This window comes from Psittacula echo (assembly GCF_963264785.1).
Source record: "Psittacula echo genome assembly, chromosome: 10".
Lineage (NCBI taxonomy): Eukaryota > Metazoa > Chordata > Aves > Psittaciformes > Psittacidae > Psittacula > Psittacula echo.
This window is the reverse complement of record NC_137741.1, coordinates 2,590,729-2,614,513: the sequence shown is the minus strand read 5'-3', so window position 1 is coordinate 2,614,513 and position 23,785 is coordinate 2,590,729. Positions and strand designations below refer to the sequence as shown.

General features: G+C 58.4%; 3 protein-coding genes across 8 annotated transcripts; 2 read left to right on the top strand and 1 right to left on the bottom strand.

Annotated features, from left to right (window-relative positions):
• The first annotated feature begins 89 nt into the window (after positions 1–89).
• SCAMP2 (secretory carrier membrane protein 2) lies at positions 90–13,827 on the top strand. Its single transcript, XM_080626747.1, has 9 exons — positions 90–247; positions 4,985–5,065; positions 5,707–5,796; positions 7,045–7,162; positions 7,541–7,669; positions 8,369–8,528; positions 8,786–8,887; positions 11,023–11,140; positions 12,439–13,827. The coding sequence occupies exons 1-9, from the start codon at positions 191–193 to the stop codon at positions 12,583–12,585; spliced, it is 1,002 nt and encodes a 333-aa protein (XP_080482873.1). The 5' UTR covers positions 90–190; the 3' UTR covers positions 12,586–13,827.
• A 192-nt stretch (positions 13,828–14,019) lies between these two features.
• Positions 14,020–17,729, top strand: ULK3 (unc-51 like kinase 3). 6 transcript variants are annotated; one of them, XM_080626653.1, is made up of 16 exons: positions 14,020–14,153; positions 14,345–14,485; positions 14,596–14,716; positions 14,816–14,920; positions 15,015–15,158; positions 15,251–15,333; positions 15,410–15,565; positions 15,643–15,748; positions 15,858–15,898; positions 15,986–16,088; positions 16,168–16,232; positions 16,337–16,415; positions 16,500–16,540; positions 16,629–16,676; positions 16,752–16,806; positions 17,150–17,729. In XM_080626653.1, exons 1-16 carry the CDS (start codon positions 14,052–14,054, stop codon positions 17,251–17,253), a joined length of 1,494 nt encoding a protein of 497 aa, XP_080482779.1. In that variant the 5' UTR covers positions 14,020–14,051; the 3' UTR covers positions 17,254–17,729. The 6 variants fall into 6 exon arrangements, 5 of the variants coding, with proteins under 5 accessions (XP_080482779.1, XP_080482781.1, XP_080482778.1 ...); XM_080626655.1 differs by having other exon boundaries at positions 16,981–17,729; XM_080626652.1 differs by having other exon boundaries at positions 15,254–15,333; positions 16,752–17,729.
• Positions 17,730–21,310: 3,581 nt separating this feature from the next.
• On the bottom strand, positions 21,311–23,292 carry CPLX3 (complexin 3; the record flags this gene model as incomplete). Its single annotated transcript, XM_080626635.1, has 3 exons — positions 21,311–21,535; positions 22,756–22,843; positions 23,132–23,292. The coding sequence occupies 3 exons, from the start codon at positions 23,290–23,292 to the stop codon at positions 21,311–21,313; spliced, it is 474 nt and encodes a 157-aa protein (XP_080482761.1).
• Positions 23,293–23,785: the final 493 nt, after the last annotated feature.

Below are 23,785 nucleotides of genomic sequence, written 5' to 3'. Positions count from 1 at the left end.
TTCCCGCGCTATAGGTGGTGGCCGTCGCTGTGACGTCACGAAGCCCCGCTCCGCGGAGCCGCTCGTCTGCGCGAGTGGGCGGGGCGGGTCACATGACGGCTCGGCGCACGCGCCCCGGCTGACCCGGAAGTGGCTGTATAGCAGCGGCGGCGGCGGCGGGAGCGCGGAGCGGAGTATTGGGACCGCGCTCATGTCGGGCTTCGTCACGAACCCGTTCGCCGACCCGGTGGACATCAACCCCTTCCAGGTGCGTGCGGCGGCGCCGGGCCGGGCCTCCCTCCCCTGGGCGCCGCTGCCCTGCCCGCCGCTACCAACCACCACCGGGACGTGGCACTGAGTGAGGCGCCTCTGGCCAATAGCAGGGCCGCTTCTCCCCGCTGCAGCCAATCAGGCCTCGGGGGCGGGACTAAGGGGTGGGTGTGCAGGGGCCGGTACCGGGGCCCCTCGGGGCCGTTCTGCCGCGCTGGGCTTTTGCCGGGGCCCGCTCCCCCCCTTCCCGGCGCACTGAGAGCGGTGTGACCGGACTCTGCCCGCCTTTGGCTCGGGGACAACGTTTCCCCCCGTTCCCCCCACTCGAGGGGGCTGCCCCCGACCCCCCGGGCTTCGGGGGGTTCAGCCCCAGCTCTTAGAACCGGGCCCGTGAGGCAAAACGCGTCCTCCAGCCGTGAGAGTGGGGGGGATAAAGGGTGGGATTCCCGCTGGGAATCGTCGGGCTGCTTTCCTGGGATTGCCCTGCCTGGGTTTAACCTCCTGGCTCTCAGGCAGGGAGTTGGGTGGGAATGGGAAAAAGGGACGATTTCCTGACCAAAGGAAGTGTTTGTCCGCGGGGCTGAGGGGTTTGAGGAATCCAAGTGGAATCAGGAGGGAGAACAAAGTCCTTTTCCTCTCCTTCGCTTTAGCACAGCCTTCGGATGACTGTGGTCCTGTGATATTCCTTCTGCGGGGTGGCTTTTGTGTAGGGATTTATGGCTTTGGCACTGAGGAAGTGAATACTGTGCATGTGAAAGCTGTCGCGGTGTGTGATGTGAGCGGGCAGAGCCGTGCTTGCGCTTTACTCACTGTTCAAACAGAGAGAGGTTGGACGTAATTTACAACAAGGAACCTGACTGCAACAGGTAACTGCTGGTTTCCAATGAGGACAAGTGAAAGTCGCGCCGTGGATGTCCCTGTGGTTGTCTGATGGCTCTCTGTGGCTGGGCTTTGGGGCAGGTTTCACATCCTCCTTTTGGGAATGGGAGATTGTGTTCATCTGTGTCCCTTAATGAAAGAAGCTCCCTGGTTGTAGAATCCCAGCCTGGTTTGGGTTGGAAGGGACCTTAAAGCTCATCCAGCTCCAACCCCTGCCACAGGCAGGGACCCCTTCCACTGGAGCAGCTTGCTCCAAGCCCCTGTGTCCAACCTGGCCTTGAACACTGCCAGGGATGGGGCAGCCACAGCTTCTCTGGGCACCCTGTGCCAGCGCCTCAGCACCCTCACAGGGAAGAGCTTCTGCCTAAGAGCTCAGCTCAGTCTCCCCTGTTCTGGCAGGTTAAAGCCATTCCCCTTGGCCTGTCCCTACAGGCCCTTGTCCCAAGCCCCTCTCCAGGTTTCCTGCAGCCCCTTTAGGCACTGGAGCTGCTCTGAGGTCTCCCCTTCAGGAGCCTTCTCTTCTCCAGGCTGCCCCAGCCCAGCTCTCTCAGCCTGGCTCCAGAGCAGAGCTGCTCCAGCCCTCGCAGCATCTCCATGGCCTCCTCTGGCCTCGCTCCAGCAGCTCCACGTCCCTCTTGTGCTGCTGCCCCAGAGCTGGATCAGGGCTGCAGGGGGGGTCTCCCCAGAGCCCAGCAGAGGGGCAGGATCCCCTCCCTGAGCTGCTGCTCACGCTCTGGGGGTGCAGCCCAGCACACGGGGGGGTTTTGGGCTCAAGCACACACTGAGGCTGGGTCATGGGGAGCTGCTTCTCACCCAACACCCCCAAGTCCTTCTCAGGGCTGCTCTATCCGGTCTCCCCCAGGCTCACTTCGTGCTGGGGATTGCCTCGACCCAGTGGCAGGACCTTGCCCTTGGCCTGGTTGAACTCCATGAGGTTCACATGGTCCCATATCTCCAGCCTGTCCAGATCCCTATGGATCATGTCTCTTCCCTCTGGATCATGTCTCTGTCCTCCAGCTCATTGACGGGCAGGTGCTGCCATTCCCTTCCACGTGCTCCAGAGCTTACTGAAGGACTGGAATTGTTCCCTCAGGCAGAGCACCAGAGTTCTCTTTTCTCCTTGTGTGTCCCAGGCTAGTGTTTCATACAACATAATCCCAACAAATCCCCTACAGAGCCCAACATAACTGGGAATCTTTGCCTTTTAAGGGGTCTTTTTTGATGATGGTCAATAAGGTTGGTGTCAAATAAGCTGGTTTGGTCCTGTGAGAAGTATCTCTGGCTCTTCTTTCTGTTACTTACTCTAAGAGATGATAACTGCCTTTGCTCATTCAGTGTCAGTGCTGCTGTGAGTGGCAGCTACCCCCAGAACTTTGCTACAAGCTTCAAACAGGGCTGAAAGCTTCCATCCTCTTTAGAGAGCTCCATAATAAACCCCTTGAGGTGTTGCTCAATGCTTCTTCCAGGCAGCGGCAGCGCTCTGAGGCCCCATGCTGTGGCTGACTGCAGGACTAGCGATGTTTGGGGCAGTTCCTGTGGCGTTTAGACAACATGATAAGTTCCAAGTGATTGTCATTGGAGTTCTCTTGCCTTGGTCTCATCTAGAGAAGCATCTTTCTTCTGCTCGAGTTGAACTGGGGGTGCTAACAACTAAACCCTTCCAAAGGAAAGGTACCTACAGCACTCTCCTGTGCTCCACTGCTTCCTCCGAGGAGTGACAGCCCCGTGTAGCGTGGCTTCAGTTAGTTAGTTCAGAGGCTGAATTAAGTCCTTTTTTCCACGTTTCACAGCATAAAGGACCAGCTCAGCTTCCTTTTGCCCTGCAGCTGGCAGTTAGTAGCTGCAGAATGTGAAGTCTGGGGCAACTTCTCGTTCATCTCCCCTGCGTTACCCAACCCTCAGCTGCATGGTCCTGGCGTGCGGAAGCTGGTGCCTTTATACCACCCCGTTTCCCAGCTGCTGGTTTCCTTCCTGCCCGCTCCGGAGCACAGGGACACGTGGCCAAACACACTTCAGCTTTGTTGCATGTTCCCTGCTCTTTGTATATCCATTATAGACACACTTGCACAATAGGAAGCTAAGCTGCCCTGGCCATCCTGCTGAAGTAAGTGATTTTTAAGCCATGCACCAAGATGAGAGGTATTCTCCCTTTGCAGTGAAGCTGCCATGCAGCTGGAAGCAATGGGACAGTGATGCTGCTCTCCCTGCCCTTTCCAACAGCAGTGCTGTGCTGGTGAGCCTCCAGTTACCTTAGGAGCTTTCTTTTGAACGGAGCTGAGCGAAGGGAAGAGAACCACATGTTTTGCATTGCCATTCCAAGTGTTCCTCCTTATTTCCAAGCACTTGCCTCCCAGCGTGACCATCCAAGCTCTTTGGATGGTTCTGTTTCCCACTCCCATGCCATTAATGGAGTTTCTTGTCCCAGTGCAGTCATCTGCTGGACTGTAGGCAGGCTGGGACCTCATCCAGGCTGGATTAAAGGGTGTCTGTGCCACCATGCAGTAGCTATTGTGGATTAACTGATTTGTAACCTCATCTTGCCAGCCCATGTGTCTGCAGAGCGAAGTGAAAGCCTCCAGAGTAGCGAGCAGTGAACTAAAACCAGTGTCTTGAGTCCCTGCATCCACTGTGGTGCTTCTCGCAGCCCTGCCTGGCTGGGGACTTGAACCTCATGGAGCAGCATCCAAAGCCTCCTGGTCTGGCATCCCTCAGCGCAGGGTGATTCAGAAACTAGTGCAACCTGTTGCAGAGGGAGTGCCTGCTATGGAGGAGAGGGGAAGTTACTCATTAACTGCTCTGCAGGCTCTGCTGGAACCTCAGGGGATGGCTCTGGCAGGGTTCACACAAGCCCAAAGGTTTCTCTGCAGCACATGGGCTCGGGCAGCACCCCCTTCCCTTGTCACAGGCTCAGCTGCTGCTCACCCCATTAAGTACCAAATCACTGCTCTCAAGACATGGGGTGCTGAGGGAGGGAGGGAGGGAGGAAAAGCCATGTGTTGATGTTTTCCCACTACCAGCTATGGGGTGGCCGGGCTGTGCTTGCAGGAGCATTCCCCGGTTCAAAAAGTACCTTGTTTCTCTAATAACTGGGGAGGGAAGCACTCCAGAGGTCAAGCTCTGGCTATCAAGGAGGGATCTCTGTATGGAAACGAGTGCGTACAGAAGAGAAAGTGAAATCAGCTCAGCTCAGTGCAGTGCAGGTGAGGGGTGAAAGGTGCTCTTCCAAGCAGAGAACCTATTTTAAACCATCAGGTTATTTGATAGAGGTGAGCAGGAGATGCTGTGAACGCAGCTCTTATGTAGCAGCATTAAACCCCCCCCCCCCCCCAAGTAACGGGTGTCCCACCTCCGGTTCCATTTCCCTGGGTGGTTTATCGTTTCGGAGCAGTCATTGGCACCTTTGCTGCTCCAAGTGCCCTGGGTGGCAGCCAGGCCCCCTGTACCTGGATACTCATTTTGGGAGGCTCTGCTCTGCTTGGTGGCTCCTCAGTCGCTTTGTGGTGCCAGGGAGGTTTAGGAGGTATCAGCAATGGGTGAATGAATCCAGTTCCCACTCCAAGGCCCTGGAAATGAGGGATAACTCACTGTGGGTAAGTGGTGGTCATCTGTAGCAAGGGCTTCTGTGCCACCAGCGTGTTGGAGCTCTTCAGAAGTACCCCTTGGCTGGCTGGAGGTGGTTCCTGCCTGCACATCCTTGCTGACAGTCACCTCCTGGGTCAGTTCAACTCCTTGCCAGCCCCATCTGGTTCCCAGCTAACAAGTGAATGCCAGCCTGGCAGCATGGATAATGGGTAATGTCTGAGCTAATGATGAGCTTTGCTCAGTGCTGATTTCTCTTTGCTTTCTCTCCTGTCAGGACCCCTCGGTGACCCAGCTCACAAACGCCAGCCAAAGTGGCTTGGATGAATTCAACCCCTTTTCTGAGAGCTCCCAGCTGGTACGTGCCCTGTGTCTCTGCACTTGGGTGTGTTGGTGGTGGTTATGGTGGTATGTAAGGTTCCTCGATAGGCACAGCTTCAAAACAGTGAGGCATTCCCAGCAGATTTCCCCATGGACTGTGCAGCTCGTTGCGTGCATGGCGAGCTGTAAGCAGCTGCTCCTGCACTGGAGCACTAACGGGTTCCCAGCTGGAGCTCTCCACTCGCACGGAACAGCTGCTGCCTCACAGTGGAGCTACATGAAGTGTGAAGGGGAAGATGCTGTGTGGCAGGAGGCATCAATATTTATTGGGTCTCAGGGCTGGGAGCTGAGCTGCTGCAGTGATACCAGTGATGGGTCTCTGCAAGAGCTTCATACTTATCTCCTGGCTGCTGCTGTGTATGAGGTGAGAGAAGGAGAACAGGACAGCAGGGTGAAGTGAGATCTGAAGTTGAAACAACTGAGCACATTCCCTTTTTGCTTCTCCTTTGCCTAATAGCTGTAACCCTCAGATGCTGCTCACCCGGTGCATTAAGGAACTCACAAGCTTTGGAAAAGCAGAGTTGCTCTGTGGTTTGGTAGTGCTACAGCTCAAAGTGTACTTTGCTAAATGAAGCACTCTGTAATGGGTTTGCCTTGTTGCCTGTGATTTATCCCCAGACCAATGCAGCCCGGACAACACCGGCCACACAGCCCTCGGGCCACTCGCAGCCTGCGGTTCTGCAGACATCCGTGGAGCCCACTCCCCAGGTACAGCAGCATGGGCTGGGCAGGGGAGGGAGCAGACCTGGGGCTCTGGGGCATGTGGGAATAAGAGTGGAACAGGATTCCCAGGGGTTGGGCTGGGAAGCTGCAGGTCATCTTCATCATCCTCTTCATCAGGGCCTGTAGTGATAGAACAAGGGGAATGGCTTTAACCTGCCAGAGGGGAGACTGAGATGAGCTCTTAGGCAGAAGCTCTTCCCTGTGAGGATGCTGAGGCGCTGGCACAGGGTGCCCAGAGAAGCTGTGGCTGCCCCATCCCTGGCAGTGTTCAAGGCCAGGTTGGACACAGGGGCTTGGAGCAAGCTGCTCTAGTGGAAGGTGTCCCTGCCCGTGGCAGGGGTTGGAGCTGGAGAAGCTTGAAGGTCCCTTCCAAACCAAACCAGTCTGAGTCTATGATCTCTTAAACTCGCATTTGTGCCCATCTGGTGAAGCGGATCTCTATAGGAATGCGCACAGTTCTTTTTACGCCTTTTCCCCTGTGCCTCCGATGTCAGAGCTTGCTTTGCCTTGTAGCCTGTTTGCTCTGGCTTCCCTCTGCTGACACAGGAATGTGTCCTGCTGATGCTTTTAGCTCTGGTTCCTTAGTTTTGGTCAGGCACGCTCAATTCCAGGCATGTAAATGCACTCCAGCTCTACACTGCAGCCACTGCTTAGACCAGCTGACGGGTACATGACTGCCAGGAGCACCTCATCCCAGATGCAGAGAAGGCTGCTAGGAGAAGGGAGCAGTTCTTAGAGTAACAAATGGGGAGAAGAGATGTTGAAAGGTGCTGTAGACAGCTCCTGCCTTTCCTTTAGACCTCGTCTCCTACCTGGGAAGAGATTGTCCCGGTGAACTCCGGAGTCCTGCTCGCTGCTCTGTTGCAAGGAGCAGTGAGCTGGGAAGGAGGAGAAGCTGTGGGAAGTGAATGGCTTTGCTGAAAGGGAAGGGCGTAGAGGATGGGTAACAGACTGCATAGCTTCCTTAGGGCTCTTCCAGCCCTCTTTTCCCATGGGATAAGAGAGGAACATCTGGATGGAGTTCTGCATTGAGCTTGATTTCAGCCTCCAGCTAAGGCAGAAAGCCTCAGGACGTTTCAGATCAGCAATGGGTGTTCAGCTTCCAACTTGTCCTCCATCCTTGCTATTGAATCGCCTTTGTTCCATTCCAGTTCAGCATCTGGTGTGTTTGCTGGTGGTATTCCTGCTGCCTCAGCTAGGGAATGACTTAACGTTTCTCTCCCCCTGCTTTAGGCTGTGGCAGCAGCAGCACAGGCTGGGCTCCTCCAGCAGCAGGCGGAATTAGAGAGGAAGGCAGCTGAGCTGGAGAAGAAGGAAAGGGAATTACAGAGTCACGCAGCCAGCATTGATCGTGAGTACAGCTTCCTGCAACACCCCATCCAGCGGGATGCTGGGGAAGCCTGGGCCGCTTGGCTTGTCAGGGTTTGAGGAAGGCTCAACCTGTCTGCGTGTCTTTCCTTGAGTCCTTCACAGCTGGGACAATCCTCTTGGCGTTGTACCTGTCATCCCATAGTGTCCAAGATGGGAACTGAGCTCAGAGATTTGGGGCTGGAGAGCAGCTCTGGTGGGTCTCTGCCCTCCAGCATGGTCTCAGCACCTGCGTTTGGCCATGTTAAGCTCTTCCAACACTCTTGAGGCTCTCGGAACCACAGCAAAGCTGTATTTCCCCTAATCTTGGTTTTAAATGGCTGAAAGCAAGTGAAGAACTGCTCCTCTCTCCTTCCCGCAGCGAGGCAGAACAACTGGCCACCTCTTCCCAAGAAGTGTCCCATCAAGCCGTGCTTTTACCAGGATTTCTCTGCAGACATCCCAGCTGACTACCAGCGGATATGCAAGATGCTCTATTACTTGTGGATGTGTAAGTACTAGCTTGAGCTGCAAGAAAACTTCTTCCTAACGAGGTTGTGTGTCAAATGCTGCGCTTTGCCCTCCAGTCAGTTCTGCAGGTGTTGTCTGCAGGGTAACATAATATCTCCCTAGTTTAGGAAGGACAGCGCGGGTCAGAGCTTGGGTCCAAAACGGTCTCAACCTTATTTGACACTTTTGGTGCCCTGAAAAAGGTTTCAGACATGGTTGGAAGCAGCAGGATCAGATGAGGCTCAGCTTAAGCTGTTTCCCTTTCAAGGGAGGCAGGGGACTCTTCATCAGGGACTGTAGCGATAGGACAAGGGGTGATGGGTTCAAACTGAAACAGGGGAGACTGAGATGAGCTCTTAGGCAGAAGCTCTTCCCTGTGAGGGTGCTGAGGCGCTGGCACAGGGTGCCCAGAGGAGCTGTGGCTGCCCCATCCCTGGCAGTGCTCAAGGCCAGGTTGGACACAGGGGCTTGGAGCAAGCTGCTCCAGTGGAAGGGGTCCCTGTCCATGGCAGGGGTTGGGGCTGGATGAGTTTTAAGGTCCCTTCCAACCCAAACCATTGTGTGATTCTATAAATGAGAGGGCCCGAAGCCTCCTCATGTTTTGCAGAGCTCCATGTGTTCCATGAGGGATTTGGGATGCTTCAGAGTTTTCCAGGAACTTCCTGATGGGTTTCTTCTCTCTCTTTCCCATCCTGAACAGTGCATTCGATAACCCTGCTCCTCAACCTGCTCGCTTGCCTGGCGTGGTTCACAGTGCAGACGGAGAGAGGAGTAGACTTCGGTCTCTCCATCCTGTGGTTTATTTTATTCACCCCTTGTGCCTTTCTCTGTTGGTACCGACCGATTTACAAGGCTTTCAGGCAAGTTCTCTTTCCTTCTGGAACAGGGAGATAGCTTTTAGTGGGAGGAACTTTGGGTTTATCTGCTCCCATCACGTGTTGCCTGCAGGATTCTTCCAGCTCTTTGCATTGTTAAATAGATCAAACCCACTTGTTCCTAAACATGCCAGAAGGGTTTATAAAGGAGTTTGCTGAAGTTGTTTACCCTCCTCATGGCAAAGGGGGTCTGTGCCGGGCTCGTGTCCCTGGGTCTCACTCCTGCTCCATCTCTCCCGCAGGTCTGACAGCTCCTTCAGCTTCTTCGTCTTCTTTTTCGTCTTCTTCTGCCAAATAGCAATCTACATCATCCAGGCTGTCGGCATTCCAGGCTGGGGAGACAGGTAAGCTTGGCTTTACACTCACTGCCTGACAGCCCTGCCTGGGTGCTGTTTCTCACCAGGGCTGTGACTGGCAGAGCTGTGGGGTCCGTTTCTGACAGCTGCCTGTTCCTTCTCCCATGGTTTTCCACTCTCGCCCTGGCAGATCCCAGCTGGGCTCATCCCATCCTAGTCCCAACAAAGTCACAAAGCTTGTCTGTTGCTGCTGCCTTCCCCCTTGCTTAATACATGTAATACTTATTCCCTCTTGATGCTGAGCCTCTAGCGCTGACCACGTCTGCCTTGTGTTGAAGTGGAGCCTTCACCAATGTAGGCTGTAGCGTGGGGGTGAGGCATCCCTCATCCAGGGTCTGGGAGCAGCTTCACTCCATACAGCCTGATCATAAAATCATGGAATCAACCAGGTTGGAAAAGACCTTTAAGCTCATCAAGTCCAACCTTTATCCCAGCACTGCCAAGGCCACCACTAAGCCATGGCACTAAATGGTGACGCTAAATCACTGATGCCATTCCTGGATTTCTCTTGTGTTGATGGTGGGCTGTGCTTCAAGCAACACACAGAGAGGGTTTTGCCCTCACCCTTTCTTGATGGCACTGTACAGAAGGCTGCGGCTGGCCTTGCGCAGTGCCCCTGCAGTTAGAGCACAGCCTCTCTTTTTGCCTTGCTGCTCAGCTTCCAGCCTCACCGAACACTGCAAAGGTCAGCAGGCAGCGGCCCTTCTGCCGAGGGGCAGCCTTCAGGAGGGGAGCACACTGAATCTCTGCCTATTTTTGCCTGCTGCCTGCAGACGAGCTCGTGGGCAAAGCTGTCCTCGTGCTCCCTCCCCTGCTCCTGGTGCTGCCGTAGCAGTGGGGACGGGGAGGGAGCTCTCCCCTTTCAGTGTGACTTGCAGAGCGTGCCTCGAGCCTGCTGCTGCCTCTCCCGCAGCCAGGCAGCACATTTATTTTTGGCTGCAGCTCGTGGTGTGCTGCTCCCTGTAATGAGGCTGGAGTTGTGAGCACAGCTCATGGGACGCTTTGGCTCACTTGATTCCCCCTCTCCTGGTGGCACACGGCTTGCTTGGTTTAGCAGTTGGAAAGATTCCTTTCTCCAGCACCCAGGAGGGTATTTTTGCCCACAGCCACTGATAACTCCAAGCATCCCCCCTGGCCCTTTCCACAATTGCCAGTTTCCTCCTATCTGTAGCTCTAACTTCATCCCTTCCTTCCTCTTCCTCTCCCTCCCCCTCCTAACACTTAAATCCCTGGCCATGGAGAGCTGTCATGGGGATATGTAGGTCTGGGCTCCAGATCTTCCAATTTAGATGTCCCAGCCTACCTTCACAAGCCTTGGCTGAATTTTGACAAGGTGCTTATGGAAGTGATTTGATTTACAGGAGCACCAAGGGTATTGATTTTGCAGCTTAAGGGAGTGCAGCAGGGGCCAGGGCTGGAACGAAGGTGGAGTGAGAATGGTTCTCTTGTGTGGAGGTGGATTGGTTCCAAGAAGTGATAATGGAAACTGTCCCCAAAATCCTAGAATCCCAGCCTGGTTTGGGTCGAAGGGACCTTAAAACTCATCCAGCCCCAACCCCTGCCATGGACAGGGACACCTTCCACTGGAGCAGCTTGCTCCAAGCCCCTGTGTCCAACCTGGCCTTGAACACTGCCAGGGATGGGGCAGCCACAGCTTCTCTGGGCACCCTGTGCCAGCGCCTCAGCACCCTCACAGGGAAGAGCTTCTGCCTAAGAGCTCATCTCAGTCTCCCCTCTGGCAGGTTAAAGCCATTCCCCTTGGCCTGTCCCTACAGGCCCTTGTCCCAAGCCCCTCTCCAGGTTTCCTGCAGCCCCTTTAGGCACTGGAGCTGCTCTAAGGTCTCCCCTTCAGGAGCCTTCTCTTGTCCAGGCTGCCCCAGCCCAGCTCTCTCAGCCTGGCTCCAGAGCAGAGCTGCTCCAGCCCTCGCAGCATCTCCATGGCCTCCTCTGGCTTCGCTCCAGCAGCTCCACGTCCCTCTATAAAATGATGCCGGATGAGCTCTGGGTCCATTTCCACAGCTGTTACATTTGATTTTGCACTTTGCTGTAACAAAAGGCTTTTGTGCAGCTGTGGGTGCTGTGGGTGGTGCTCTCTGTGCTCACCGTGCTCTCCTGTCCCACAGTGGGTGGATCGCGGCACTGTCGGAGCTGCACGGGAACCTGGCCGTGGCCATCATCATGATGGTGGTGGCAGGATTCTTCACTCTCTGCGCGGCTCTCTCCCTCTTCCTCCTCAAGCAGGTGAGTGGCTCAGGGGCAGGGCGAGGTCTCACCTCAATTGCAGGTGCACAGCTCAGGCTGCTCCTGGGGTATCCTGGGTTTGAAACCTCCTCACATCTGTCTGGTGTGAGCTTGATTTTGAATGGTATCATAGAATCCCAGCCTGGTTTGGGTTGGAAGGGACCTTAAAGCTCATCCAGTTCCAACCCCTGCCACGGGCAGGGACACCTTCCACTGGAGCAGCTTGCTCCAAGCCCCTGTGTCCAGCCTGGCCTTGAACACTGCCAGGGATGGGGCAGCCACAGCTTCTCTGGGCACCCTGGGCCAGCGCCTCAGCACCCTCACAGGGAAGAGCTTCTGCCTAAGAGCTCAGCTCAGTCTCCCCTCTGGCAGGTTAAAGCCATTCCCCTTGTCCTGTCCCTACAGGCCCTTGTCCCAAGCCCCTCTCCAGTTTTCCTGCAGCCCCTTTAGGCACTGGAGCTGCTCTAAGGTCTCCCCTTCAGGAGCCTTCTCCAGGCTGTAGATGTAATCAGGGTGGTCAGGTCAAGAGCTTTTCATCAATGTATTTGTGCTTGTGCTTCCTGCTTTGATGCCAGATGTCTTGAACACTTGCAGGTGGGACAGTAGCCTTTGGGGAAGGGACGAGAGCACATATGCTCCAGTGAGGCACACCATTAACCGTGCAAGGTCCCCAAATGTCATCCTCATCACACATGGACCTCAGATTTCTTGTGCCTCCCTTTTAGCTTGAGTTTGTCCAGAGCTGGCTGAGCAGAGGCCATTGCTGTGCTCACATATCCAGGGGTTACAGTCACTGCTGCCACAGCGTTGGGCTTCCCAAAGCCTGGTGGCAACCACACAAGTGCCTTCCTGGGGGTTGCCAACCACAAACCCTCCTTGTGATCAACCACATGAGGGCTGTGTTTCTCCAGTTAACAGCAGCAATGTGGCTCTGGGGGAGGTGAGGACAGGCTGAACTGGTCCTGTTTCCATTGCTTCCTCCTCCTTTTCTCCCTGTCTTGAAGGAAACAGCTGATGCACCCTCAGGTCCTGCTCTGCAAGTGTCTGTAAGTGCGGGGTTCAGTGTCCTTGCCAGCAGAGTGCAGGAGGTTTTGCTCTGACACCCACTATTTTGCTGAAAACTCCCTATTTTACAACAAAACGAGGCTCTCCTGCAATGTGCAACCTCCCATTCTGGGTGGGATGGATGCAGTGGCTCCAGCCCATCCTCTCCAGCTGCATGACAGCACGATGTGCACCACAAACCCACTGTTTCATGCTGATCTGTGGTTGTTTTCCCCCTCTGCCCCCGTTCCCAGGTGCACTCCCTGTACCGCCGCACGGGAGCCAGCTTCCAAAGAGCGCAGGAAGAGTTCTCCCAAGGCATCCTCACCAACAGGAGCTTCCAGACGGCCGCTGCTGGGGCAGCCTCCTCAGCAGCACACAGTGCATTCCGAGGAAACTAGCCCTTCCCTTGGCTCCCGCTGCCCTCCTCACCCCAACCTCCACTTCTGTTTGCATTTGGTTTCAAAACATGCACTTTTTGGGGGTACCACGTTGTGATGCAGACTCCAGGGAGGAAGAGGCCTGGGTTTTAGCTGCGACCAGCCTGCGTTTGGGGGCGATCGGTTTTCCCTCTCTTGTTTTAGGGTGCAGGGAGATAGGGGAGACATTCTCTAAAGCAAATATATTTCTCTATCCAGGAGCTACCATGTGTTTGTGTCTCTTCCTCCCCTGGCCCTGCGTGTAGCAGGAAGGTGAGGGGAAGCAGGGGGTTTGTGTTATTCTCTCTTCTCTTGGTCTTTGCTATGAACTTGGTTATCTGCTGTTTAGGGGGGTGGTGGTGTAACGTGCATGTAGTTTATGTCCTTCATTTGGAGAGCAGAAACGGTCCTTTTGGTTTGTTACACTTAAACGATGCTGCATTTCGCCCTCTTCGCTGCTCGGCTGCCTGAGGGTCAGGAAACCATGGCACAAAGGAAAACCTGGGCGCAGGGAGGGGTTAGACAGGAGGAGAAGCATCCTCCTGCTTCCCCCGCTGTGGCAGATCCCCGCTGCACTTCCACCAGGATCCTGCAGGCGCTCCTGCGCCCCAGGGAACGCAGGGGGAGAGAAGGGAGCAGCAGGGCTGCGGCTGGGTCTTCACTGCGGCCTTAAACCAGGGGAGGGAGGGCAACAGGGACTTCTTGCCGGGCCAGCTCTGTTGTTTGGGAGCTCAGACACCCGCGGTGCCTGCGCCGCCGGTCTCCCACCAACCCTGAGAGCCTGCCAGGCGGGAGCGTGCATGGAATTTTCTCCCCGGACAGCCCCTCCCTGCTTCCTCTTCCCACGTGTGATTTTTCAGCTGGGAACGAACGGCTTTGATGTGTTTTAGTATTGTTTTGGGGTTATTTTTCAGCTGGGAACGAGCGGGTTTGATGTGCCCTGAGCTCCCAAAGCCGTGTCCCGAATGGGACATCCCTTTGGGTTGGGGATAAGGTGCCCGTTACGGCTCTCCAGCCCCGGAGAGAGGGTTTTAACCCAGGTTTCACTTTGTGCTGTGTCTGTCCCTTCCTGTTTAGGGGTGAAAGCTGCATTTTATGCCCCCTCCTCCCCAAGCTGTGCCCGGTGCCCTCCTCACCCGGACAGCGACACTTCCCTCCCCCCTCCTGTGTCGTTATTGTCGGGTTTTGTTCCTCATCTTTTCATGTCAAGAATAAAGGTTAATAATAAAATGTCCATGTGCGCACCTGCAATCCCTGCTGCTGCCTGCGGGGGCGTGGCCACCGGCCGGGGGGCGGGGCTACAACCGAAGGGGCGTGGCCACGATCAAGGGGCGTGGTCAAGGAACCGGGCATGGGTACGGGCCGCGTCGGGGGCGTGGCTATGGGCAAGGGGGCGTGGCCAGCCCCGGAAGGCGGAAGCGGGGCCGGGCACCGGGGCCGGTTGGGGCATGGCGGGGTCCGGCTGGGCCCCGCCGCGCCTGGACGAGTTCATCCTCACCGAGCGGCTCGGGACCGGCACGTACGCCACCGTCTACAAGGCCTACAGGAAGGTAGGGCCAGGCCGCGCTGTGCCCTGCGACCCCCGTCTCCCAGCCCTCCACGTGGGTGCCGGCCCCATAGCCCCTCTATGGGCACTGCGGCCTCCAGCCGGGGGCTTGTCCTTCCCATTCCCACCTCCTTGGCGTGTAGACACCGGCCCGTGAGCAGGGGGGTTGCTTCAGGGCTGGGTCCCCGTTGGCAGAGGGACACGCGTGAGGTTGTGGCCATCAAGTGCGTGAGCAAGAGGAGCCTCAACCGGGCCTCGGTGGAGAACCTGCTGACGGAGATCGAGATCCTGAAGGCCATCCGGCACCCGCACATCGTGGAGCTCAAGGACTTCCAGGTGGGGCCGGGGGGGGGGGCCGGCGGTGTCTATGGCGCTGGGTACCGGCAGCCGGGCCCGCTGGTCCGGCGGGAGGCGTGGGGTGAGCGGGCCTTGCCCTTGCCTCGCAGTGGGACAGCGACCACATCTACCTGATCATGGAGTTCTGCGCGGGCGGGGACCTCTCCCGCTTCATCCGGATGCGCAGGATCCTCCCGGAGAAGGTGGCGCGCGTGTTCCTGCAGCAGCTGGGTAAGGGCGCCCTGCCCGGGGGCCGGCGGGGGGGGGTGTCAGGGCTGCGGTGGTGCCACCACCCCCCCCACCGCTGTCACAGCCCCCTCTGCCCCCCAGCCTGCGCCCTCAAGTTCCTGCACGACCACAACATCTCCCACCTGGACCTGAAGCCGCAGAACATCCTCCTGAGCGCCCCGGAGCACCCGCAGCTGAAGCTGGCAGGTCAGGGCAGCCCCACGGGGGTCCTGCGCCAGGGGGGATTCCTTCTCCCTGCTCCCGTCCCCCCAAAGCTCTCCCGGCCCTCTCCCCCCGCCAGACTTCGGGTTTGCCCAGTACATGTCCCCATGGGACGAGAAGCACGTCCTGCGTGGATCCCCGCTCTACATGGCCCCCGAGATGGTGTGCCGGCAGCAGTACGATGCCCGGGTGGACCTGTGGTCGGTGGGGGTCATCCTTTACGGTGGGTGTTTGCTCTTATCCCCCCCCCCCCGGGTTCGGTGTGGGGCTGGTTTCCCCCTCTCCATCCCCACATCTCTCCCTTTCCCCCCATAGAAGCGCTCTTTGGGAGGCCGCCCTTCGCCTCCCGCTCCTTCGCTGAGCTGGAGGAGAAGATCCGCAGCGATCGGGCTGTGGAGGTAACGTGGGATGGGATGGAGCTGGGGGGCCTCACCCCTCGCAGGGCCTGTGCTCTCAGCCCCATTCCCTCCCCAGCTGCCCAGCCGGCCCCTGCTCTCCCCGGAATGCCGGGATCTCTTGGGACAGCTCTTGGAAAGGGACCCTTTGAAGCGCATCTCCTTCGAGCGCTTCTTTGCGCACCCCTTTGTGGATATGGAGCACGTCCCCGGCCCCGAGAGCCTCTGCAAGGCGGTGAGTGGGGTGCTGGGGGGTGCTGGCCCTTGGGGATGTGAGGGACCAAGCCCTGAATCCCCCCTCATCTCCCCCAGACCGACCTGGTGCTGGAAGCAGTGAAAAAGGATCAGGAGGGAGATGCCTCTGCTGCCCTGTCCCTCTACTGCAAAGCCCTGGAGTACTTTGTGCCTGCTCTGCACTGTGAGTCCCCCCTGAGGGGGTCCTGGCAGTGTTTTGGGGGGGCACAGTACCCCAGGGGTTGCTGTTTTACACCCAACCACCCTAACATTCAGTTGCTCTTCCCCACCAGATGAAAGCGACGCTCGCCGGAAAGAAGCCATCCGAGCCAAGGTGAGATAAGAATCCCTTGGGATGTGGGGACAGCATCCCATCCAGAGGCGGTCCCCGTGGCGGGGTCCCCTCACACGCTGTGGGCAGGTGGGGCAGTACATCTCCCGAGCGGAGGAGCTGAAGGCATTGGTCACCTCCAGCAGTAAGAACCTCCTGCAGAGAGAGAACCCGGCCAGAGAGCTCCTTAAAGGTACCGGGGGTTTGGGGCTGTGGGAGCAGGAGCGGGGCACCCAGTGGGGTTTGGGGCTGAAGGGTGCTCCCCCTTGCAGAGATGGCCAAGGACAAGCCCCGGCTCTGCGCTGCGCTGGAGATGGCTTCTGCTGCCATCGCTAAGGTGAGGGGTGGATTGGGATGCCCTGGAGTGGAAGGGGCAGGAGCAGCCCTGTGTGGGGTGGAAGCTGCTGCATCCCCCGGTGCCTGGCAAGGGCTGTGTCGCAGGAGGAGGAGGGCAAGGACGATGCTGACACCCTGGAGCTGTACCAGCAGAGCCTGGGGGAGCTGCTGCTGCTGCTGGCCGGTGAGTTGTGGCCGTGGTGGGTGCTGCCGGGGCCGGTCCTGTGCCGGGTGCTGAGCTGATGCCGCATCCCTCTTCCCTCTGCAGCGGAGCCTGCGGGGAGGCGCCGGGAGCTGCTGCACGCAGAGGTGAGGAACAGCCCAGGCACGGCCCCGTGTCCCCCTGGGGTGGCTGTGAAGAGACTCGTGCAGACACTTCTCTCTCTTCCTGTGCCAGATCCAGACCCTGATGTCTCGAGCCGAGTACCTGAAGGAGCAGATGAAGGTATTGCTGCTCTGGGGGGGCTCTGGAGCGTGCTGGAGGGGTTGCAGGCTGGAAACCTCTCCTCTCCTCTGGCAGATGCGGGAGGCACAGTCCATGGGCAAGGAGGCGCTGGCAGAGCCCGTGCGGAGCAGTGAGTGTCCATCCCCATCCCATCGGAGGCTGCGGTCCTGTGGTGGGGAATACCCCTACATGGGGATATTCCTGCCCGCGGGAGATCCCAACCCCGCACCCCTTCATCCATGCATGGGCACTGGGGGACCATGGCTTGTGCAGCCAAATGAGTGTCCCGTGTCCCCCGGCACAGCCTGTACCTTGCAGTGATGCCCGGAGCCGGCCCCTGGGATGCAGCTCACCCAGGGAGGATGGAGGGGGAGATGAGGCTTTCATCCTGCCTGCACTGGGGTAACCGCCTTGGGGGCCTCCCCTGCTTGGGTGGGTCCGCAGGGCCATCTGCCTCCTTCCCTTGCCAACAGGTGGGATCCCCTCCAGCCCTGGTGCGCCGTTATTCCACCCTAATTCCCTCCGCTGGCTGCCACGGGTGGGTGTTGTTATCCTGGCACCGGCTCCAGCAGGATAACCCCACGTGCTGCCCATGCGGCTCCTGCTTCTTCTTCCACCTCCCGCATCCTCTTGGGGGGTGGCCCTGAGCACCACACAGCCCCGCTGGTGGGGCGGGCAGCAGGGCTCGGCACGCTGTGCCTTTCTCACCCAGCAACTACCTCTCTGCGCCCATCACCGCGCCTCTGGCCTCCATGGCCCAGCCAGCCCTCCCTCCTGCTGCTCCTCAGCCTGTGCTGGAGGCTGGTGGGTACCGACTGCGCTGTCATCTGTGCCATGAGGGGTCAGTGCTCAGCGGGCAGGGTGAGAGCTCTTGGGGCTCTCACGGCCCCAGCAGCCCACTTATATCCCCAGACCACCCCCAGTCCCTGCGGAGTCACTTCTCCGGGTGCTGAGGTCGCCTGTCCTGCAAAGCAGGGGCTCTCCTCCCTGTCTGCTGTACTGCAAAGGGAATGTAATTTATTGTCTTGAATAAACACTTGTTTTGGGTTTCTCCATCTCCTCCTGCCTCAGGTTTGTGCTTTAACCCCAAAGGGGCCTCCAGCCAAGCCCAGGACCATGACCCAGCCCGGGGTGCCTGGAGCCAGACCCCTTGTCTCTGTGCCCCTGGCCAAGAGCAGAGCTGGGGCATCCCCTTCCCTCCTCTCCTCCCAGCTCCCGTGCTCCCTCGGGACACGAGGCAGCCAAAGCCAGCCTTGACCTTGTTTTCACTTCAGATCCTTTGGGTTCTGTAAAGCACGGAGCAGAACAACACGAAAGGTTACGTAAAATCCCATTTTCTCCACTCAGTTGTTGTGGCGGGTGAGGGACAGGGGGGTGTGGGGATGGATTGGGGTCACTTTGGGGGCTGGTCTGAGCCAGGACCCCAGCAAAGCTCCTCCTGAGGCTGCCTTCACCCCAGATGCTGCCCCATTACACGGTTTCTTCCCCCCTCCATCCGCAGCCTTTAGTCCTTATCCATCTGCTCCGTGCCGGGAGAGCTTCCCGGGCAGCTGTGGGAAGGCATTTCCATGTCTTTATTATTGTTATTATTATTATTGTGAGCACAGATTATTCCCTGAGGCTTTAAAGCACTTCCAAAGCCCCTGCCCTCCCCGGCCCGTGGTGAGCGCAGAGCCGCTGGGGACGGCAGCACCGCAGCCGGCGTGGATAATCGCATCTGCCTTTCCGCTCTGCCGAAGACACGGATGAATCCGGAGCTTTGGAAGCAGGAAGAGGCTCCGGGGGTGCCGGAGCTTGGGGGGGGATGCCCCGGCTTCATGTTGGGTGGATGGATCCTGAGTAACCCTGGTACCTGGACCAGCAGAGCGGCGATGCTGCAGCGGGATGGGAAAGGGTTCGGTGGAGATCCAGCATCATTCCATGCTGGTTCATTTGGTTCAGTGCTTAATGACTGCTCATTTGGGGAAAGCACTTGCTCACCAGTGGAGAAGAGGCCTGATCCTGCTGTGTAGGATGAGGGCCTGTTCCACGGCTGGTGCTGGAAAGCACGAGCTCCGTCCACAGTGATCCTCCAGCATCCAGCTTGAGCAATCACCCCAAACCTGGCCTCATAGGTGAGGGAATTCCAGAGGGGTTTATAGCGTAGCAAAGGAAAATCTGGATCTTTCCTGCTTTAATCCACACTAACTCTTTGCTTTGAGTTTTCCAGCCTGTGTGTTGATGCCCGGAGCAGTCGTATGGCGTGCAGGCGGCTGGGATGCTCGGCCGCAGGGAACGAGCGGGGAATGACAGCAGCCAGGATGCACGTCTCGCTGGGCAGGAGGCAAGCTGCCTGCGCTGCTCCCCCCATCCCAAACCGTCCTCCCTGGCACAGCACCGGGCTCGGAGCATCCCCGGAGCTCCCGCCAGGAACGGGGAGGAGCGAGGGCTGCGCTGCTGCTTTGCTTTCACATGCCTGGGGGTCATGGAGCCTCCTAAAATAAACCCGGCCAGCTTCACGCGGCCTTTGCGTGGCAGCACGTGGGCTGGGAGCGGGAAGGGGGAGTGGGAAGGGGGGCACATGCACCAGCGCTGCTCACCTGGACCCAGGAGCTGCATCCCACATCCCTCCCGCATCCCTCCCGCTGCTCCAGAGGGATGTTTTATTGACCTGGGCCTCGCCATCACCTGGGATTTAAAAGCCAAGCCGTGCTGGAGGGCTCGGCTTGGTCAGTCCCTGTGCTGCTATCGCTTTCCTGGAGGGGATTAGATGAGCTTGGGCTCATCCTCATCAGGTATGATCCCCTTTTGGAGCTAAAGCTGCTGCTGCCCATATTCCCCCCTTCTTTTCTCTGTGTGGGGCTGGGTTGGAGCAGATGTCCTCAAGGCACTGGTGGGTCCCTGTGGGGCTGCGATGATGTGAATCCCCATGGGCAGAGCATCCCGCCTGGGCTGCCTCTGTCCATCCTGGCAGCCAAAGCAGTGCCTGATGTCCTCTGAGAGGTGACTGCCCCATCCCTGGCAGTGCTCAAGGTGGGGTCGGACACAGGGGCTTGGAGCAAGCTGCTCTAGTGGAAGGGGTCCGTGGCAGGGGTTGGAACTGGATGATCTCAAGCTCCTTTCCAAACCATTCTGTGGAAACCTCTGGGTTTGGAGGGTTTCAGGCCCCAGCATGGCAGTACCAGGTTGCAGGCAGGAAGTAATCTCCTGGCTGTACCAGGGAGCTTTGCTCAGCCTCACATGGCCTGATCCAGCATCCTTGACTGTAGTAATAACAAGTAACCTCCATCCCCAGCTTCCTGCATCCTCCCTGTGTTCTGCCTGACCCAACTCCCCTGCAAAAGCAAATCACAGTTAATCCATGCCTGCCGCTGGGATGTGGAGCAAGACATTCCCAGCCTGTGTTTCCCAGGAAGGCTGCTGCAGGCGCCCACCTCCCCTGCCGGGATGCAGCCAGACTGGAGCTGCTCCGGCTTTGACCTGTATTGGGCAAAGCTGTGTCCTTGCTCGGAACAGTGCCATAGACACCCCATGAGGCTGAGGCAGGGAGTGGGCTGAAGGCTTTTTACTCAAATAGCCCCAAATCTGTGGGATTTGGGGGGTTTTGTTGGCTTTTAAACCCATCTGCTGACAAAAAGCCTCTTGTAGCATCCCTTTGGTACAAACCATGGCAAAGCACCCACCCGGAGCCTGGCGAGCTGCTCCCTGCTGGGTGATGCTGCAGGAGGTCTCCCCCTTGAGCTCCCAGCCCTGCTCCCCCTGCTCTGCAAAGGGGATGCCCTTGATCTCTCTGCACCCCAGTACCCCAAGGCGAGCACTGCTCAAGGACAGACAGAAGTGCATAGACATCTCCTGGTATTTATTCCACCGGTTACAACGGTACCGTGGCACGGGGACAGCAGAGGAGGTGGAGGGACACTCGATGAGCACAGCGCACAACTACAGCACGACAGAGGAGGAGGAGGAGAGAGATTCCCTTTCCACTTTGTTCTTCTGGAAGGAACAAGGACACGAGCGGCTCCCACCCCGGGGAAGGGCTGGTGTGGGCTCTGATGGGCACTGGGGAGAGGGGTTTATTCCTCACTGGCATCAATCCAGGCACCATCCCTCCGGTCCTCAACACCCCCTTCCCGCTGGGCTGACTGGGATCATCTAGCAGGTCCTTCCCGGCTGACTCCTTCCGGAGGGGCCCTCAAGGGCAGTGGTTGGTGCCTCTTGCCCAGATGGAAGGTTAGCTCTCATCTCACACCATGCAGAGCAAACCGGAGCCTCCCCATCATTCCAGGAGACAGGAACCCGGCGCCTGGGCACCGCTCTGCAGGAAAGCCTTTGCCTTCCCATGCTGATGTGCTTCAATGACACCCCAAGGTCACTCTGGGCTTTCCTTCCCTGCTCTCCCTATGGACACCCGCTGCCGGGCACAGGGGTGGGATGGGGCACAGGGGAACATGCTGCCTCCCGGCTCTACCCTCGGACCGGAGCACAGGACAACAACCACACATCGGGGACACCTGGGGCAGGGATTGAGGCAGGAGGAGGACCCGGCTCTGCGGGGCGAGGGGGGCAGCATCAGTGGGGTCCCCGCTGCAGGCGGCACCGCTCGGCTGCCTCCCTCCCTTCCCATCCCGCCGGCGGGGAGCGGGGCTGCTGCCACCTCACATCATGGAGCACTTCTCAGCCGACTGCTTCAGGTCCTCGAGCGTGGCCGAAGCTTTGTCCTTCAAGGAGTCGAGGTCCAGGTTCTGGATGTTGCTGAGCTGGCCGATAACCGAGTTCTTCTCTTCCTCCTCCTCGTTGTCCTGCTCGATCATCTTGGCCAGCTCCTTGGGCAGCTCCACGTCACCTCCCACCAGCTGGATCTGGTTGTCATCCGTTTCGTTCTGCAGTGGGCAAGGGGGAGGTCAGGGGGTGGCACGGGGGGGGTCTGCAGGCGCTGAGGGCACGTGAAGGGCTCACAGTGCTCCAGAGCGTGGGCTTTGAGCTGTCTCCCTGCACTAAGGTCCGTGTGGGATGGTCCCTGGGGGGTGCCAGCCACGCTCGTGCTGTGGGTAGGATGCTGACCCCGAGGGGATGCGGGTGAGCACAGCCTGGGTGCTCACACCAAGGGACCCCAGGGGGCCAGCACTGGTGTAAACCGGCGCTGGGGAGGTTTGGCATCCGGTTAAGCTCCACAACTGCTGTGCCCATGGAGAGCAGGGCTGCAGAGCCACGGGGAGACACGGCAAGAGGCGGCCGGGCTGCCAAGCGGGATCAGTGATGAGCAGAAGTAACTTGTCAGAAGATGAGAAGGGACATCTCCAGCATGGAAAGGATAAGGATCGGGGGCCAGAGCTGAGCTAATCCCGCTTTCCCCTGGAGATCAAAGGGAATCTCAGTCTCGTTCTGCCTTTTCTTGCTTTTGGCAGGGGAAGGATTCCTTTTCCAGCTGTTTATTTCCTGGCAATACAAGGGGTGTTTGGAGCAGGGGGTGCTGAGCACTAACGAACAGTCTGAACAATGCCACTTGGCTGGGCAGACCTTTCCCAACTAATATTAGCCCGGCTCCAATTTAGAGTATTCACCACTGAGGCTCCTGCTGAATGAATGGGGGGCTTAGGGGGAGAAGAGCTTGTAGCAGGTCCAAGAACGGCTGAATTCTGCCTTGATTGGATTGTTCCTGGTGAATCATTCATCACCAGAATGGAATCTCCAAAATAGGGCCTTAGGTAGGAAGTGTCTCCCAAATCATCCGGGCAGAGGAGAGGGCTAATCCAGGCAGGAAGGTGTAATTCCAACCCCGATCCCAGCTACAGGGCTGAGAGCCCGGGGTGACGGCTGCTTCCCCTCATCCAGCTGGGTTTAGGGAGCAAAAGGGAGGAATAGGGGGATGAAGCACGGCTGAGGGGGTGCTGGGGGTCCCGCTGTGGGGGTTGCGGTGCTCAGGGGTGACTGGAAGGGGCCGGGATTCACATGGGAGGGTGCTTTTGAGGGGAGCTGGTTTGCATTTGGGCTTTGTAGCCCTGAGCCCACCCAGCCAAGGGCTGTGGTGCCTCTTCCCCATGCACAGAGCCCCCCCAAAGGCTGCTCTGGGGTATGCCCCCCATGCCCAGCACAGCCGTACCTTGGGGAGCCTGTACTTGTCTCGGAAGTGGGACCTGACCGTGGCTCTCTCCGCCTTGCGCTGGGCAAACTGGGCATCTCTCTCCATCCTGTGAACCACACGGGGTGGTTACCGGGGTCTGAACATCTCTCCCCAGACCGGGTACCCCCCATCTCCTCCGCAAAGCCCCATTTCCCCACCATTTCCTCCCCTCCCAGCGCATCCCGAAAGGAGGAAACAATCCCATCTCCCGGGCGAGGAAGCGGATTAAGGGATTAGGGGGTTCATTAAAGTCTCTCAGCCCTGCTGTCCTCAGCGCTGTCCACCCCAGGCTCCAGTGCGTGGGGCTGCAGAGGGGGCACCGCACACCCCGGTACCCGCGGCAGGGCTCACTTACTTCTCCTCCACGAGCTGCCGCTGGTATTCCTCATACTCCTCCCGGGTCATTCCCTGCGCCTCGGCCGGGGACTTCTCGCCCTCGCTTTTCTCCTCGCCGCCCAGGCCGCCCGTCAGGTTCTTCAGCTGCCCCCCCACCATGCTCTTCACCATGAACGCCATGGTCGCGATCCCGGGGCGAGCAGGGGTGCCGGGGAGATGGGGTGCTGGGAGAACCGGGGTCAATGGGGAGATGGGGTGCAGGGGGCAGGGTGGGGATGCAGGGGGAGCCGGGGAGCCGAGGTGTACTCGGTGCTTGGGGTACCGGGAGTTATCGGAAAGCTGGGGAGATGTGGTGCGAATTCCCGGGGATCAGGAGGACGGGGTTAGTGAGGAGCCAGGCTCAGCGGAGCCGAGTCCCGGAGCGCCGGAGCACGGGGTTACCCGGGAGCCGGGATGCTGTGGAAGTGAGTTCCCGGAGCACCGGGTTACCGAGGAGCAGGGGTGCAGCGGCGCCGTTCCTGGGATGCCGGAGTACGGGGTTACCGGGATGCGGGGTGCAGCGGAGCTGAGTTCAAGGGATGCCGGAGCACGGGGTTACCCGGGAGCCGGGATGCTGTGGGGGTGAGCTCCCGGAGAGCCGGAGTTACTGCGGAGCCGGGATGGAGCAGAGCCG

Excerpts from the sequence above, each read along its gene's own strand:
- SCAMP2 (XM_080626747.1), top strand. The coding sequence starts at position 191 with ATGTCGGGCTTCGTCACGAACCCGTTCGCCGACCCGGTGGACATCAAC. Across the intron at positions 5,797-7,044 it reads CCGTGGAGCCCACTCCCCAG|GCTGTGGCAGCAGCAGCACA; the intron begins GTACAGCAGCAT and ends CCCCTGCTTTAG. Across the intron at positions 7,163-7,540 it reads TCACGCAGCCAGCATTGATC|CGAGGCAGAACAACTGGCCA; the intron begins GTGAGTACAGCT and ends TCCTTCCCGCAG.
- ULK3 (XM_080626651.1), top strand. The coding sequence starts at position 14,052 with ATGGCGGGGTCCGGCTGGGCCCCGCCGCGCCTGGACGAGTTCATCCTC. Across the intron at positions 14,486-14,595 it reads TGGAGCTCAAGGACTTCCAG|TGGGACAGCGACCACATCTA; the intron begins GTGGGGCCGGGG and ends CTTGCCTCGCAG. Across the intron at positions 15,899-15,985 it reads AAGAAGCCATCCGAGCCAAG|GTGGGGCAGTACATCTCCCG; the intron begins GTGAGATAAGAA and ends CGCTGTGGGCAG.